This window comes from Canis lupus, chromosome 7, assembly GCF_011100685.1.
Source record: "Canis lupus familiaris isolate Mischka breed German Shepherd chromosome 7, alternate assembly UU_Cfam_GSD_1.0, whole genome shotgun sequence".
NCBI classification, from domain to species: Eukaryota; Metazoa; Chordata; class Mammalia; order Carnivora; family Canidae; genus Canis; species Canis lupus.
The window spans coordinates 22,477,928-22,494,083 of NC_049228.1; the positions used below are offsets into that span (position 1 = coordinate 22,477,928).

Genomic DNA, 16,156 nt, shown 5'->3' on the forward strand with positions numbered 1-16,156 from the left:
CAACACATGCCCGGCCCCAGGTACAGAATAATGCATTGTCTGGAAGGATGATGTCTGTCTCATCAGTTGCCTTGGAAGCAAGAACGACTGACTGTCTTTGTATCCTAAGCGTCTCTGGCCAGATCAAGCTGACCTGCAGATTCACACTGTCTGATCCAGCCACTGATCAGTAAATCAAAATTGGAGCAGAGTTGGGCCTTTTGTTACTTTGCCCGGGGAGAAGGGAGGAGGGCGGGGGTGGCTGGAATTCAGGCCCGTCTTTGGCTGGTGAGCCCACAGGTCCTGTGGCTGTGACTAGCATCCGGCCAGGAACAAAGTCTGCCGTGGACAGCTAGTGACGAAATCGAGTTACAGGTGCCAGGTTCTCTAGTCAACCTCATCACCTCCCCCTCAAAACCCAAGTACAGGAGAGAAATTGTGGAAAACCAGAAGAACAAAGCTGACATCGTGTGGACTGGGTGGGTGGGATGCCAGGGAGGAAGGAGGCAGAACAGGGCAACTTTTTTTTTTTTTTTTTTTAATTAAGGATGGGAAGCATTTGAAGACTTTACAATGGCTTTGCCTGCAAAAGTGTAATTAGCCAAAGACAATATGCTGCTGATGGTGGAGCTGGTAGTTGAAGGAAGCCTGCCCTAATGAGAACGTCAGTGTCTCACTCAGAGATTGCCCTCACTGACCAGGCCTCTTCTCCAGATTTTGTGCTTGATTACTTCCAGAAAAAAATAATTGAATTATAATAATTTTTTAAGAGGGAGAAATAAGAGCCATGGCACTTAGTACAGGGCCCAAGAGGAGACTCTTGACTTCCAGTCTTCGCTTTCCCTGTCTTCCTTGATACCAGACAAAGCTTGTTGGCAAGAGTGGGGGGCTTGGAAGACATCTTGGCATTGGATACGCTAATTGTGCTTATACATCAGCATCTCTGTTCTCCTTAATCCCTTCCCCTGTTCCCTTTGCTATAATTCTTCAGCTTTAATATGCTTCTTGCTTGGGTGCCAGGATTGAGTCACAGCTGGAGTGTCACAACAGCTGCCACAACCGTGGGCATCTGTTGTTCCCCTCCACGTGGTGGGTCAAGTAAGTTACAAGCACGAGGTCCTTCATGAGCGGAAATGTGTCTAAGGGTTTTGCTAACTCCTGCATTTGCCTAGCTTTGAATGCCTCGCATGGGAAATGACCATTATCATCCTTTGTGTTCTAACGCAAGACATGACCTGCAGGGCTTCTCACATCTTCTCCAGATCTGTTGGCCAGCCATCTTTTAGGTGACCTGACTATTCCTAGCTTCTCTGAAAGTGTTCAAGTCCAATACTTTCTTCCCAGTCTGTTTTCTCCATGTGCTGTTATGCTGTGGAAAATATCCACTGCTCCTCTTAGGTCTCTGCACCCAGAATATGGGCTTACAGTGGCAAAGATACCAAAGTCTGTGGGCATGGGTAGCAGACTGTTCTCAAGGACGCGCTCTAGCATCTGTACCTGCCAACCCTGAAGACAGTTGATTTCACTTAGGAAACCTCTACCCAAGAACAGATATCTCCATAGATTTTCCCTGCCCATCTCAAATTGCCAACCTGATAAATCGGCCATCGTTGGCACATTAAATTATTGCTCAAAATTATGCATCTGGCTAACCCAGTGATAAAGCTTAACTGAAGAAGATGAGGAGCATCCAGGGCAGACTGTGTAGACAGTACTCAGTGTAGACATTTGGGAATCCTTACTTGTGTAGCCCTGAGAGTTATGTGTAAGAGCAAGGCCATTCAGGGTTTAATTTAGAGAAGATGGAGATTAGGGGATTGGGGCCGGGGTCCAGGCCCAGTGGTGGGTCCCTTTCTACTCAACCAGCTCATAAAGCATCATTAAGATCAGTGGTTGAGTCTTGATTTGGATTCATACTAACTACCACATAACCTGAGCAAGTTACTTAATGCCTCTGATCCTCCTGGGTTTTTTTTCCTCTAAAAATGGAAACAGTCATTTCTACTACTTCTATTTACTGATAGGATTAAATAAAATAATGTAATTCACTGTGTGCTATATTTGGCACATAGTAAATATTTTACACGTGGTAGATATTATTCCTCCTTTGTTGCTTCCAAGATTTTAGGAATAAGGCAACATGTCCATAGAATTACAAAATAAGGCAGGAATTTAGGGGGGAATTAAGCATGGGTAATGGGATTGCTATAAGAAGGTGAGAAATGCTTTCATAGTGGTTTGTAGCCTTTGGGATCCTCACAAAACAAACCCTCAGCTCGGTAGTGGTGTCACCTCTCCCAGTACAGACATCGCACTGGTGGAGGTTCTACTGTAGGAGGAGGCTGAGCCCGGCTCCTGAAGATTTGACTAGACCTCGGCACACCAGACCCCATGGCAATTATGATGATAAAGTCGTGCCTTTCTGTGTAAGACAGGAATATGATCAGGGCTCACCCCCTACGCGAAGGGTCTTCTATTTGTCCCCTAACAGGCATCTCAGAATAGCACAGCCTCTAAAGATCCAGCTCATTTTTTTTTTCCTGGGGAGGAAACAAAGCTTTTGAATCTCCACTGGTTCAGAAGGTGTCATGTACCAAATATGGGGAAATTTTGACAACTTGATTCTCTCACCCTTCTGTCCCCCACTTGTTTCTCATCTGAAGTCACCGGAGTCCCGACAGGTCACCGGAATCCCCACAGGTACCTTGCATAGGGTCTGCCCTCAGGGACTAGTCTTTAATGTTTTTATTTGTTCAGGCCCAGCTGCTGTGCACAGAGCTGAGGTCTTTGAGACCTCTCACCTCCCCTTGGGCTGGGCTGCCTGTCTTTTGGGAGATGGGGGGAAGAGGGGTTGAACAGGGTCATTATCTTCAGAGAGAAGGAGGGTTAAAGTCTAATGATGATTAGCATATCCTGTGCCAGCTGCTTCTTCTGTTACTTGTTCAATAATTCCCTTAATGTTTGGTCCTAATGGAGCAGATTATTGTTATTATTTTATTTCATCAAGATCACCTACTGCATAAAAACAAAGAGGAAAGGAGGAAAGGAACGTGGCCAAGAATAAGCACTGAGCATTATCCAGCTGGAGATATTTATTTATTGGCTTCATGCTTGGCTTGTGAAGCTTTGAAGGGCTGGTGTGCATAGCCCATGGAGGGAGCCTGTCTCACGCGGCTCTGCCCAGGGATTGCTGAGACAGCGACGTGGAGTGCTTTTGCTTCTCCATGGACCCTTTTATCTCCACCTGTCTGTCGTGCACAGTGCATACATTTGTGCACGTGCACGCACACACACGCACAGGCACGAGTTACATGTGGGGCCAGCCTCTTAACCGTAACACTGATTCGGGATCCCATCTGAAATGTCTGCCTAGGCAGCATCACCTCTTAGACCGCTCCACCTACCTCTAGCATGATGGGAGGACCTCAGCTTTGCCTGGTAGACTGATTCCTCCTGGCACTCTCATTCTGCAGAGATCTAGGCAAGTCTTTGGAATTTTGGGATCCATTAGGGTAGCCTTGGACAGGGAAAACCCCGCCCACAGCAAGCTGCTTCTGTCCCCCTCCTGCTTCACCCAGATGCACCAGCCTTGGCATTTTCATTAAGGCAAACAATAGGCGCCTGAAGCCGCTGAGAATCAGAGAGCTCTGAGCTCCTTATGAACAAATGCACTCTCTCTTTTCTTTGGGACAGCAAAGTCAAGGTTCTGAGGCAAGAAAAACTCCTAAGAACCAAAAAGGCAGCTCTATAAAAAGAGCCTGAAAGAGGACAACTTGAAATAGCCCAGGCCGGCTCCAGCATGCCAGCCTCCAGCCACTCTCCCTGGAGGGCTTCAGGCTCTCATTAATGAAACTCCTGAAGGCTCATAAAGAAATTGGAGACAAAGTTCCTGGATGAAAGACGAAAGATGGTGATCAAACTTCACAGAATTAAAACTTTTAGAGCTGGGAAAAACCAAAAAATTTAAAAAGCCGTAAAGTCGAATATCCTCCTGCAGGGAACTTCATACCTAGCATCTTCAGGTGGGAAGGGCCTTCAGATGCGAACCTGCCAAATCTAGAAAGTTCTCAGTCTGAGAGTTTGTCTCTTGTCTATGGAAGGCTGTCTTTGCCCCCTAAAGTGGCATTTTAATGAGAGAAGATCTTGGGCAGCATCTTACTTCTTCCCTGAGCTTTGGGAAACATGGGGAAGGCGTCTCAAAGTATCTCATGGCGGCAGGCTGACATGGTATCATGCCCCAACGAGAGGCTGACAAGGCAGGCCAGGCAGGTCTGTCCCCTGCCAGTGGGATGTGCAATTCACGTCAGAAGCCCCAGAGGACATATTGAGGCCTCTTAATTAACGTGGTGGCCCGTGGCAACTGGAAAGCATTTCCACACGATTAAAGACTTCAGAAAACCCCCAAGGGGAGGTAATGTTCCTAATAATTTATAAATTGAACTCACTACTTAATATGCTTAACATGTTTCTCTTGTCTTCCATTTGGGAAGGAGATGGCCAGGGGATAATGGATTTCTATTTACCATACACCACAGAAAGGAAGATGCATCAGAAGAGCACACCAAGGGGCTTTCTCTTCTAGTTTCGGTGACTCCTTCTGGCAGTAAAGGGATCCTCAAGGTCAAGAACATGTAACCACAATTTTGATGACATTACCTCATTTCAAAGACCTTATTTTGCCTGTGGAACTCCCCACCAGAGACTCCACTGGCTACGTAGCATCGATACCCTGCCTCTGAAGGATCAGCTCCATTACTTCCTCAGGCTGGAGTTACTGGCTTCACTGTGCAGGAAGAGCTCAGACCATTCTCTCCACCAGTAGTTTACCAGTTTAGAGCTGTTTCCACTTTGACAGGGATCGGTGTTAACAATCAGAAAATTTTCAAGTTGGAAGAGTCAGTTCATTTCTTTCAGTCACTTCATTTGCTCGATGAAAGCCTGGGGAAGGTTTGATCAAGTTAACCAACTTGAGAGGTGCCAGGGTGGCTCAGCAGGTGAAAGTGTCAGCCTTTAGCTCAGGTCATGATCTCAGGGTCTTGGGATCGAGCCCTGAGTCAGGCTCCCTGCTCAGTGGAAAGTCTGCTTGTCCCTCTTCTTCTGCCCCTCCCTCCATTCTGCTTGGGTGTGCATGCACACATGCGCTTTCTCTCTCTCTCTCTCTCTCTCTCTCTCTCTCTCTGTGTGTCTCTCAAATAAATAAATAAAATTTTTTTTTTTAATGTTATGCAACTTGTACAGAGTCTTTCTGCTTGTTAGCCCTGCTGTTTTACTGGTGACCTCCATGCTATTAGTAACTTAGGTCCCATTTTCCTGGGTTCAGAAACCCAGGGTCAGACAAGATCTCGAAATGTCATCTGTTTATCTCACCTGTTTTCTGCCCCTGGAACATTTGGATCTAGATTAGAGTGTGACCTGCAATGCCATGTGGGCTTGCACAGTTTTTCTCTTCTTGGTCTGTCTCCCTTGAAAGATAGTCAGAAATAAATGTAAGTGATCAGAGATAAATGTAAGTGATCACTCCCCTATATGAAAGAGGGCCTTTGCCCCAGACCCTTGGGCATTGTTATTGGGCGAAAACAGGAGACATGGACCACCAAACGTGTCTTATTTCATTCTTACTTTCTAGCCACTATTTAATTCCTTGAGGAATATGATTTGAATTCAGTGTGTCCAGTTGCCTTGAGGGATAATTAATTATGTCTCAGACTCAGTCTTCTGGTTACTCCTAGGGTGAAATGAAGCTTTGAAATGTGAGCTGATTGATTGGCTGCAGTCCCTTGACAGATGGTAGCTGGAAACATAATCTCAGCTTTTCCATTTCTCTGCCAAGGGTTCACAAAACCCAGGTGACTCCCTAAACTTTGGTGACATTTGATAGAGTGAGATTCATGATTCTGGGATTTACTGATCATATGACACTGATATGGGATGAGAGAAGGCTTCCATGGCCTCTGAGGTATTCCCTAGAGTATCACCTCCAGTCCAAAATCTCTCTAGCTACGACAGTTTCTTCTGTTACAGGGAGGAATGACATTTCCAGCCCTTATGATCTGTTTTCATCTTCTTTTTGTGTGTGCATTTACCTTTAAAACCAAATTGTACAGATTATTTTCTCTAACTTGAATATAAAGTCCATGAGATCAGGGACTATCCCTGTGTTACTCACTGCAGTATCTCCATCACAGGGATCACTAGAAAAATGCCTTACCAAAGTGAGTATATACTTGAATGATTGAGTAATGAATGAAATGAATGAGTAACGTAAGCAACTGTCTTGAATAAGCTTTGCTTGCAAGCATATCAAAGACGTCTATATTGAAATACATCCAAAGTTGACCTCTCCTCCCTCCCTCCCTCCCTTCCTTCTATAATTATTGAACACCTTTATGCCATGCACCATGCTTAGCCCTGGAGCTCAGTGGCCCCCGCTTTTATGAAGGCTGTAACCCAGTAGATGACATGGACAAGTAAATCAAAGGTAAAATAGTTGCAGTAAGAGTTATGTGGAGGGTTCTGTGGGAAGTTCAGTGAACGGTTATGTCACTGAACTGACTTGGAAGGACAAGTAGGAGATGGCTCAGGGAAGAAGGTGTGACCTAGACCCCGGATGAATACATAGGTCAGTCTGTGGTTAGTCTGCATGATTGGGATGAGCATAAAAGGGAGATCTACCTAGAACTTTCTGTCCCTGGGCAATCACCATCAGTGTTATATAAAACATTATTATACAAAGATTTCAAAATCTGCACATGATCTGACAAACTTCATACTCTCCTCTCAGGTAAGTGCTGAAAATGTCAATTTTGTAATAAAATAAAAGCTGATTTCATTTGTTTGATCTCTGTTAGAGCCAGTAGAAATGATTTATTGATTTTTTAAAGAAAAATATATGCTTAAATGCCACTTATTTTTGCATGCAACTTGTTAATGGATGTGGAGTTCTCGTATACCCCAAACGTGCTTCTAGTTGTAAAATGTTAAGTTTTGAGGAAAATCAATAGAATAATCAGAAAACTCAGGAAAAGATGAATATAGAACAAAACAATTGCATACCTTGCAGTAATTGTTTTTTGTTTTTTTTTTGGAATATTCAGAGTTTGCAATTTGTTACTTGTCATTTGGGTCCAGATGTACCTTAATGATTTTGTTTTGTTTTGTTTTGTTTTGTTTTGTTTTGTTTTGAATGCCATAAAAATTGAAGCTAACACCCATAAATGAAGAACACCCTCTGAGTACCGCTCAGGTAATACAGAATTGCAAAGCCAGGAGTGCAAGTGTGAACTTCTGCGTGCTTTCTGTAAAGCCTTATGTGCGGACGTTGCCGTTATGCTTGTCCGTGTGCTCATGCACACGCTCCGGCTGGAAGTCTGTCTGGAGTTGTATGCATGGAGGAAGTTAGTTCCTCCCATTAAACTTTATTCTGTCAGACAAGAAGATGTGTGCGACTTGCCTTTCCCTTTATGACTTGGTTATCAGGAAGCTCCTAGCTCCTGGTTCAAGTGCTCTTTCCATTTCATCTGCCACCTCTTTGTTCCATTAGATTATTTGAAAGAAAAATCGTAGAGCCTCTCTGACTAAACTTGAAGCTGTGTAAGATTCTCTGTGGAAGTAGAGTGGTTAAAAATAATGCTTATATCACAACTGTGGTTTATCACAGGAATGCAAAAGCAAATAGAATGTGAGCAGTCGATTTCCATGTCGTCGTTGTAGAAGGAAAGTTGTCAAGGCAAGACATCCATGCCTTCTCCTCGTATAGTGGAGGGTCTCTCCCTAGTCCTTCCTGTCTGGGACCTTCTTGCTGGACAGAGCAGATAAGCAGTTCAGAAGAATTTGTGTGGAGTGATCTTACAAATTATTATTATTATATTATTATTATAATAAAATGTTATTATTAAATTATATTACATGTTAATATCATGTAATATCATTATGTGATTACTTATGTAATAGTCCACAATTAGTAAATCATCGCCAAGCGTTGTGACATCTGCCACCAGTTTGGATTATAGAAGCACATCCCAATTTGAGTACCCGAGAATCATCCTTTTTCCTATGCCTATGCTGAGCTTCACTTAGTGGCTGGCACTCATTCCTAGTAACTGATTAAGAGAAACCTAAGGTCATTGGGAGTCACTGACTCTAAGCAGGGGAAACACTTTGATAAAGTGAGGTTAGATATGCTAAATACACTGGTTTAGCCAATCGAAAACTTGTGTTCTAGCTCCCCATAAGTTGTTATTTTAATATATATATTAAATATATATGGGGACACCTGGGGGGCTTAGCAGTTGAGCTTCTGCCTTTGGCTCAGGGCGTGATCCCAGAGTCCCAGGATCAAGTCCCACATCAGGTTTCCTGCATGGAGCCTGCTTCTGCCTATGTCTCTGCCTCTCTCTCTCTCTCTCTCTCTCTCTCTCCCCTCTGTGTCTCTCATGAATAAATAAATAAAATCTTTAAAGAAAAATAAATAAATAAATATATGTACATATTTGTATACATGTACACATATACAATATATACAATATTGTGTGTATATGTGTACATATATACAATGGTTTAACCAATTGAAAACTTGTGTTTTAGCTCTCATAAGTTGTTATTTTAATATATATATTAAATATATATGTACATGTATGTATATAGGTACACATATGCAATATATACAATATTGTGTGTATAGGTACATATATACAATATATGTGTGTGTGTATATATATGTATATATGTATATATATGTGTATATATATATATGCATATATATATATATATATAAAATATTCCTAATGGAGTCTAGGGCCAGACAATAGTAAAGGGAATTTTAGATGAACCTAACAGAGTAGTGCCATGAAGAGGATCATGTCTAGAACCACTTTGGCACTATCTACTTTTGTAGTTTCTCTTGGTCTTAATTTCTTCATCAGGAGATGTGGGGGCCGAACCTAGAGATTTCAATGGGTCTCACAGTTGAAAGAGAAAACAAACTTCTTAGTGGAAATTTAACTAAATTGAGATCTAATGGTATCCTCCAGGCATGTAATGATGTGTGATGCACGTTGTCTTATTTTAGCACAGAGACCTTGAAACATGAGTGTTGTCTTTCCACTACCAATTAATCTTGGCTTCGGACACTTAGTGGGTGCTCAGTGAAAGGTCCTTTGTTTATGATGGTGCCTCTTTTGACTCACCATCAGCTAGATGTGCACTTTAAACAGTTTCTGTTTTTTCTTTGAGAAGTGGGGATAGACCTAAGTGGGCTCATCCACACACACACACACACACACACACACCCCCCGCATGGTACCCACTGGAGATTTATGAGATACAGCGCTCTCATGGGTGAGCCAGCACCAGGTGGGGTCACTGTAGCCTGGTGGTTAGGAATGCCCCTGCCATGGGGGCATTTTGTTCCCACTGTGGAACTACTGTTGATATGCTGTGTGTCCTCCAACAAGTTACTTAACCTCTGTACCTTAGCCTTTTCAAATATAACATAAGGAAAGAGTTGACCCTACCTGGCGGAGTTAGAAGTGAGGGGCAGTGAGAACACGTGTCTGATACATAACAGCCCCATACTGGACAGCTGTTCTTGCTTTACTGCTGCTTCATACAGGGAACGAGCCTTCAGCCTGCATCCTGTCATAACCCTGTTGTGATCATCTGAAAGCAGAAATTGAGGGGAAGCCTGGAGGGGCCCCTGAATACCTCTGTGTGAGCTGAAAGTTGGTGTTTCAGCTGTTCCTCAGAGATTGATGTTTATACTGCTCTTATAGCTCTTTAGGGAATAAAATTACCTCTCGCTTTCACTAGCCTAATTCAATGTCTGACAACTTCTCTCACTCGGGAAGTTATTCTTTCTGTGTGGCTTAATTGCCTATTGTTGCAGTTTCAATTTGGGGTGAAGGAAAGGATGGCGAGTCTGACTCTGAGATAAAGGGCCTGCCGAAAAACTACTGGTTTGGACTCCTGCATGGGCTCTGAGCAAACTGGTGCACGGCTGGGCTAGGCTCAGCTGCAACACTGGAGGGTGGGGGGGTGGGGGGGGAGGCGAGGCGCATCTGCAGGGCTGTGTGGAGGGACAATGGGCTGCCTGGAGGGTTGCAGCCAGCCAGGACCTGGAATACTTGCCCCTGCACGCCCATCCATGCTGCAACCGAGGCTTCACATTTACGCTTTCTGTATATTTGCATGAGAGACTTCACCAGGAGAAAGGGTTCCACAAATAAAAGAAAAATCTGAGAAACCTGGAGGCCAGTGGAGGCCCCAAAAATGCCACCTGACATGACCTGTCATTTGGCAACTGACTCTGTTGCTTCTTGTCTCAGCTGCTCTGTGCCTGTTGAAAGCAGCAACATTGTATGTGTGTGTGCTCACCCTGCTTTGCTCACAGTGATGGTGGGGAAGGGAAGGTAAATGGGAAGGATTATTGGGAGAGTAACTTTATGTAAATTCAAGATATAATTATCACAAGACTGGAAAAAAGCCCCTGTTCATGTGCTGGAGGGAATAATCTTGACCAAGCCTTGTGTGGGTGGGTCCCCTGGGAATTAAGAGGGGGTTTTCATCTCTAGCCTATATGATGGGGTGGCAGTGACTGAAGCTCAAGTTGAGAGCAGAACCAACCACTTGACAGACCCCCCACCTAATGAAATAGGTTTGGGGGGATATTGACCAAAATAAGGAGAATGAATACAGATCGCGCCCTGGAAGATTTATGCTCGCTGGGCGGCTGTGGAGCTACGGGCGTGCCAGGCCTTCCCTCTAAACCCTGCTGCCATGGTTGTCAAGGTGAGGTGCTCAGTGTCACTGAGCATGACATCCTGCCTCTGCTAGACAACTGAGTGGAGTTCTGACATTTAGGGAATGGCCTGGGAGCATGAGAAGGTTCAGAAGGAATTCCTTTGCCAGTCTGACTCCAGGACATGGGTCTCAATCTCTCCCTCAAGCAAGAATGGGAGATCACTCAGGACTGTAAGCTGTCCCTGAAAGCCACAGTGATCCAGAAAGTCATGTTCAAATGGTTAGGGTCCTCCATACACTTGCCTGTAAATCCCTAATGGACATAAACTTCTCTCTGGATTGATTGAGGGTCTTCTCCTACCATGATGGAGACATTTAAGGTCAGGCCGAGGACATTCCTGATTCCATGTGACACACTCCATTAGCTACTGTGCATGGTTCCCTAACTTAGCCCTTACTACCACTTTCCCGGGCTAAGCGTCATGTTCTGCATTATACAGATTAGGAATCTGAGGTTTCAAATTTGGAGGACTCGCTGATCATTGATGTAGCCAGAGTTAGAAATCTATACGTGGCTGATTTTAAGATGTGAGACAGGAAGAAACTAAATGCCATTCTGCTGCTAAAACTTGGCTGGGAACCAGCTTTATGTGTAACAGATTTGCCTTAACAAACTAACCCTCTCCCCTGTTTCTACAACTGAAATCACACACACACACATACACACAGACTTGCCTTTCAAATTGTTTGCTAAGCCAAAAGCAACTGTGGATCACTTAAATGATGCACTGGTCATCCCAGTTCCATTTTTCTCCATTTTCCTTAAACGCCCATCACCGCAGACTGTCCCTTTGCTGCTGAGTGATGCTTGATCTAAGTGCTTACTGCACCTGAATGAATGAATGAGTGAGTGAGTGAGTGAGTGAGTGAGTGATGGATAGTAGGGGGGAGGGGCGATGCCTCTTTGTGGGATGAGCTCACCCATCTTCCTGCATCTGTCTGTTGTCCTCTCTTCCAGGGTGGCATGATTGCTCTCCTGCTGTCCATCTTGTGCCTGGTCATGATCCTGTACACTCGCCGGCGCTGGTGCAAGCGCCGCCGGGTCCCCCAGCCCCAGAAGAGCGCCAGTGCTGAGGCAGCCAATGAGATTCACTACATTCCCTCTGTGCTAATCGGTGGGCATGGACGGGAGAGTTTGCGCAATGCCCGCGTGCAAGGCCATAACTCCAGTGGCACCCTGAGCATCCGGGAGACCCCCATCCTGGATGGCTATGAGTACGACATCACGGACCTGCGCCACCACCTGCAGAGGGAGTGCATGAATGGAGGGGAGGACTTTGCCAGCCAGGTCACTCGCACCCTGGACTCCCTGCAGGGCTGCAACGAGAAGGCGGGGATGGACCTCACTCCAGGTGGGCAAGTCAGTCCTGCTCTTGGGGAACTAGGGAGGGAGTAGAGACTGGCTAATCTTGGGGCTGCTTATCATGCATAATGGCATGAGCCTGTGCCTTTTCCCAGGTGGGCAAGAGGGTAGACTTTTCCCTGAGACAATGGGAGCTGTCTTCTAATAGGGAAAGTCAGAAGAATAAGTATATATTGAATCTCTCTCCACTTCCACTTTGCATTGGAAGCAGAGACACCTTACATCCCACAGAAGAGTGGGACCTAAATTCTACATGTTCATGTAGCTTAATAAATAAAAGCAAGGCACTGAAAATGCCTAGATGAGTCATAAGACCCCATAAACACAATGGGTTCGATAGAGCCTTTTTCATATCTGATAGAGATATGGGGACCCCCAGGGAAATAAGCTGTCAAGAGATCAACATGTATGTATCACATTTTTGCATGTAGCATGTTTGCTTAGGGGATTTAATTATCCATTGAAGTGGAAGAGACAAAGATATCCGTTCTATTCTATGACTCTGGAGACTTCAGTCTGGGGTGGGAGTAGTTAGTTGTGTTGTCTTGCCCTTGCATCTATGGTCTTTATACAGATCGTACTTCTTCAAAAAAGATTAGGAATACAATCATGCTGTCTGACCTGATGCCTTGTATTTCTACAAGATGCTGGGTGGAAAAGACTTGGACCTAATCGGGGTGAACCAATTCAGGGTGAACAAAATGCGGAGAGGAAACGACTGCACTTTCCTTTTACCGTGCCCCCCGCCCCCGTCTGTCTCTGAAACTTCCATGAATCAGCAACTCCTCATAGATAAAACCCCAAGACAGTGATTCCTCAAAAACCTGCTCACTTATCTTTAAAGAAGGCATTTTTCATACTGGATATTGCATATAGACTCCCAGTGGGGCTTGAAAAGAGGGAAATCACATCATGGAAGTCTCTATTCTGGGGCACCTGGGTGGCTTAGTCGCTTGAGCATCTGACTCTTGGTTTTGACTCAGATCTTGATTACTGGATCTAGTCCTACATCTGGCCACGCTCAGCAGGGAGTCTGCTTGACAATTCTCTCCTTCTGCGCCTCCCCCTCAAGTAAATAAATACATCTTATAAAAATGAAGAAGTGCCTCCATTCTGCTTGGTATCTAGAAGAGATCCTAAATGAATAGCCACTTCTTAACGAGATTTAAAGTCTGGGAACTCCCTGAGGATAGGAGACGTGTCGTGAATGCCTCATGGTCCCCATAGTGCCTGGCATGGTGCAAAGCCCACCAGGGAGCCATACTCAGGGGTTACAAACTCTGTGTGTTCAGGGGATGGTGGGTAGTGCAAATAAGTGCAGTAGCTGGGTGTCAGACAGCAGGGGATGGTGCAGCCTGGGATGGAAGAGAGAGAGGGCACATTCCACCTGGGTGCACTCAAATTCAGATGCGTTTAAAACTCTGTGCCACCCCCAGAGAAGGGAATCTGTTGTCTGTGTCTAGCCTGGGGGGCCACATGTGGTGACCCTAATCAATACAGAATCCGTTGGCTTTGAATTTTCAGTTGTCATCTCTCCTCTTCTCTCCACCCTCCATTCTGTAGACCTGCAGAAATCAAGAGAGGGAGCATTCAATCTCTGCCAGTCTCTCACTTTAAAGATTCTTTCTCTCAATTCTGTGTAACTTCCATTTCCTTGGTTCATGCAGCGTGCCTTGCTCTCACTCTTTTTGGCCTTTTCTCCGAAAGATCTTTGTCTTGACTCTTCCTTCTCCAGGAAGTGACAATGCCAAGCTGTCATTGATGAACAAGTACAAGGATAACATCATTGCCACCAGCCCTGTGGACTCGAACCACCAGCAGGCCACTCTGCTCTCACACACCTCCAGCAGTCAGAGGAAGCGGATCAACAACAAGGCAAGAGGTATCTGTGTCTGAGGCAAGGGCTTGCAGGTGGCAGATTCCTTAATACCGGGAGAGGCAGGACCATTAATATCCTGGATCCCCGGACTCTCAGGCATGGCCAGAGGGTGTGTGTTTTGGCACAGTCTTCCTGGAGGCCTGCTGGGTGTTACTTCACCAAAAAACTGGACTACACAACCCTTCTGACCAACTGATTTCATAAACAAGAATTTATCCTTAGGAAATAATTGGACAAGTGCACAAAGATGTGTATAAAAGGCTGTTCATCACAACATTGTTTAAAAGAGCGAAAAATTGGAAATAGCTTAAGTGTCCATCAATAGGGAATCGGTTAACTACCTGCACATCTGTCTACTGTCCAGCGGCCTACTGCGCAGCCATTTAGGATGATAAGACAGATCCATATTTGTTCATATGGAAAGTTGCCTGCCCATTTATTAAATGGGGAAAAAAATGAGGCTATAAAATTGAAGGTACAGCAAAATGCCATTTTTAAGGGGAGATTAAAAAGCCTTTATCTGTTTTCTGTATCAGAAAAAGACAGCATATACATCAGGTGTTAACAGAGGTTTTCTCTGATCGACAGGATTTAGAGGACCTCAGGGTTGTCCCCTTCATGCGTTTCTATGCATTTTCTTTATTATTTTTTCCCTCTTTTTCACATTGAATGTGTATGAATTCTAGGGCCAGAGGAAGGGAAAAATAAAAGATCCTAACTTCCTTTCCTTCCTTCCTTTGCCACCCACCATCCATGAAGGTCCTCTCTGGCAGTGCTGCCAGGAAGGGTCCAACCCGGGGGGAGCCAGGGCTGGGCGGAGGTGAGGCCCATGACTGCTGGCATGGAAAGGTCCACTTCTCCAATAAATCTTAGTATCAGGAAGCTCCAGTGTCCATGGCTACTCCTCCCAAATTGTCAGTCAACCCGCTCTTGTTTTTATCGATTTTTCTCTCGAACTTGCCCAGTGAGTTGGTGTCATGGAGAAAAACATTGAAGATGTTGCCTTTGCTGTGGTTCTTTTCATTACAGCTGGTTCCGCCTTCCTGAACCCTGAAGGCGATTCTGGCACAGAGACAGAGAATGACCCCCAGCTGACCTTCTACACCGACCCCTCGCGGAGCCGGAGGACGCAGCCGAGGTGGGAAGGCCGGAGGGGCAAGGCGGGTAGCAGGGCTCTGGCCGAGAGGCAGGGGGCTACAGAGGTGCGGGGTCGGGCTGGGGTTTGTGTAGATCAGAGCCAGTTTCTGCAGGACCACAGCTGGCGTTTCCTCCTAAGGAAGAAAGAAGAGCCTAGAGTGAATTTCCGAGAATCATCTCTCCCAGATAATGGCACTCTCAAACAAGTTTTCAAGTTGTTTGAAAGGCTATTTCTTGGTCAGAAGACTCTCAATTCCTTCTGGAAGCCTCAGGAGTCCTATTTTGTTGTTTAGACACAGGAACTAAAGTTGATGTAGTGTGTTGTACGTGAAAATGTGGACAGTGTATGGACCCTTGCTTACCCCCAGCCACGCCGGCCTTGGGATTGGGCGAGGCAGTGATTCAGGGGGTGGGGTCGTTGAAGAATGATCTAGGGCCTGAGTTACGTGTGTAATGGTATTTGACCTTTAATCCCTGCCTGGTAGAATGACAGGACCCCAAGCCCCGAGTCCTCTCCTTTCTCCTGGTGGCGTCTCAGTTAGTTCGTCCACTCTCCTCAGCCCAGATCAGGTTGTCCAGCTATGCAGCCACAAAACTGTGCCTACTTGGGTTATGGCTGTTGCAGATGTGATGCCACTGCCTGTGACCTTGCTGATAGCATTGTTGTCACTGAGGGGGTCTGCGTTCCATAGGCTTCCCTGGACATGCTGTGTGATGAGAACAACAGCATCTCTGAGCCTGTGTCTTCATAAATGGAGCGTGTTAACAATACCTCACACCCAGGGCTACTGTCAGGATTAAATTATATTAAAATGTGCTTTTTTGGTGACTGGCAGAGCACGTGCAGTCCCCATTGCCATTGCCCCGAGACCTCTCCACAGTGCAGACCTCAGCCTTGTACAGCACTCCGCATTGGGCAGGAGCCCTTTGAGATTGAGCAGAGGATGTTTGAGTGGCAGCTCCTTGTGTTATATGCAATGACATTTCCCTCAATCAGTAAC

The 16,156-nt window shown here is 45.4% G+C and overlaps 1 protein-coding gene, 1 long non-coding RNA gene and 1 other non-coding gene across 5 annotated transcripts in view; 2 read left to right on the forward strand and 1 right to left on the reverse strand.

The window, feature by feature from the left end:
- Positions 1-16,156, forward strand: part of ASTN1 (astrotactin 1) — a 296,944-nt gene that overhangs the window by 127,631 nt on the left and 153,157 nt on the right. For both annotated transcript variants that reach the window (XM_038542419.1, XM_038542420.1), the window contains exons 3-5: positions 11,735-12,128; positions 13,875-14,021; positions 15,048-15,164. In XM_038542419.1, the coding sequence (XP_038398347.1) occupies positions 11,735-12,128; positions 13,875-14,021; positions 15,048-15,164 (658 nt within the window). The remainder of the gene's footprint in view (positions 1-11,734; positions 12,129-13,874; positions 14,022-15,047; positions 15,165-16,156) is intronic.
- Positions 12,669-16,156, reverse strand: part of LOC111096651 — a 28,719-nt gene continuing 25,231 nt past the window's right edge. For both annotated transcript variants that reach the window (XR_005362044.1, XR_005362046.1), the window contains 2 exons: positions 14,767-15,289; positions 12,669-13,704 (listed from right to left, as the gene is read on the reverse strand). This is a non-coding gene — a long non-coding RNA (uncharacterized LOC111096651). The remainder of the gene's footprint in view (positions 13,705-14,766; positions 15,290-16,156) is intronic.
- On the forward strand, positions 15,324-15,406 carry MIR488 (microRNA mir-488). The gene has a single exon (NR_049492.1). It is a non-coding gene; the product is annotated as a microRNA mir-488 (primary transcript).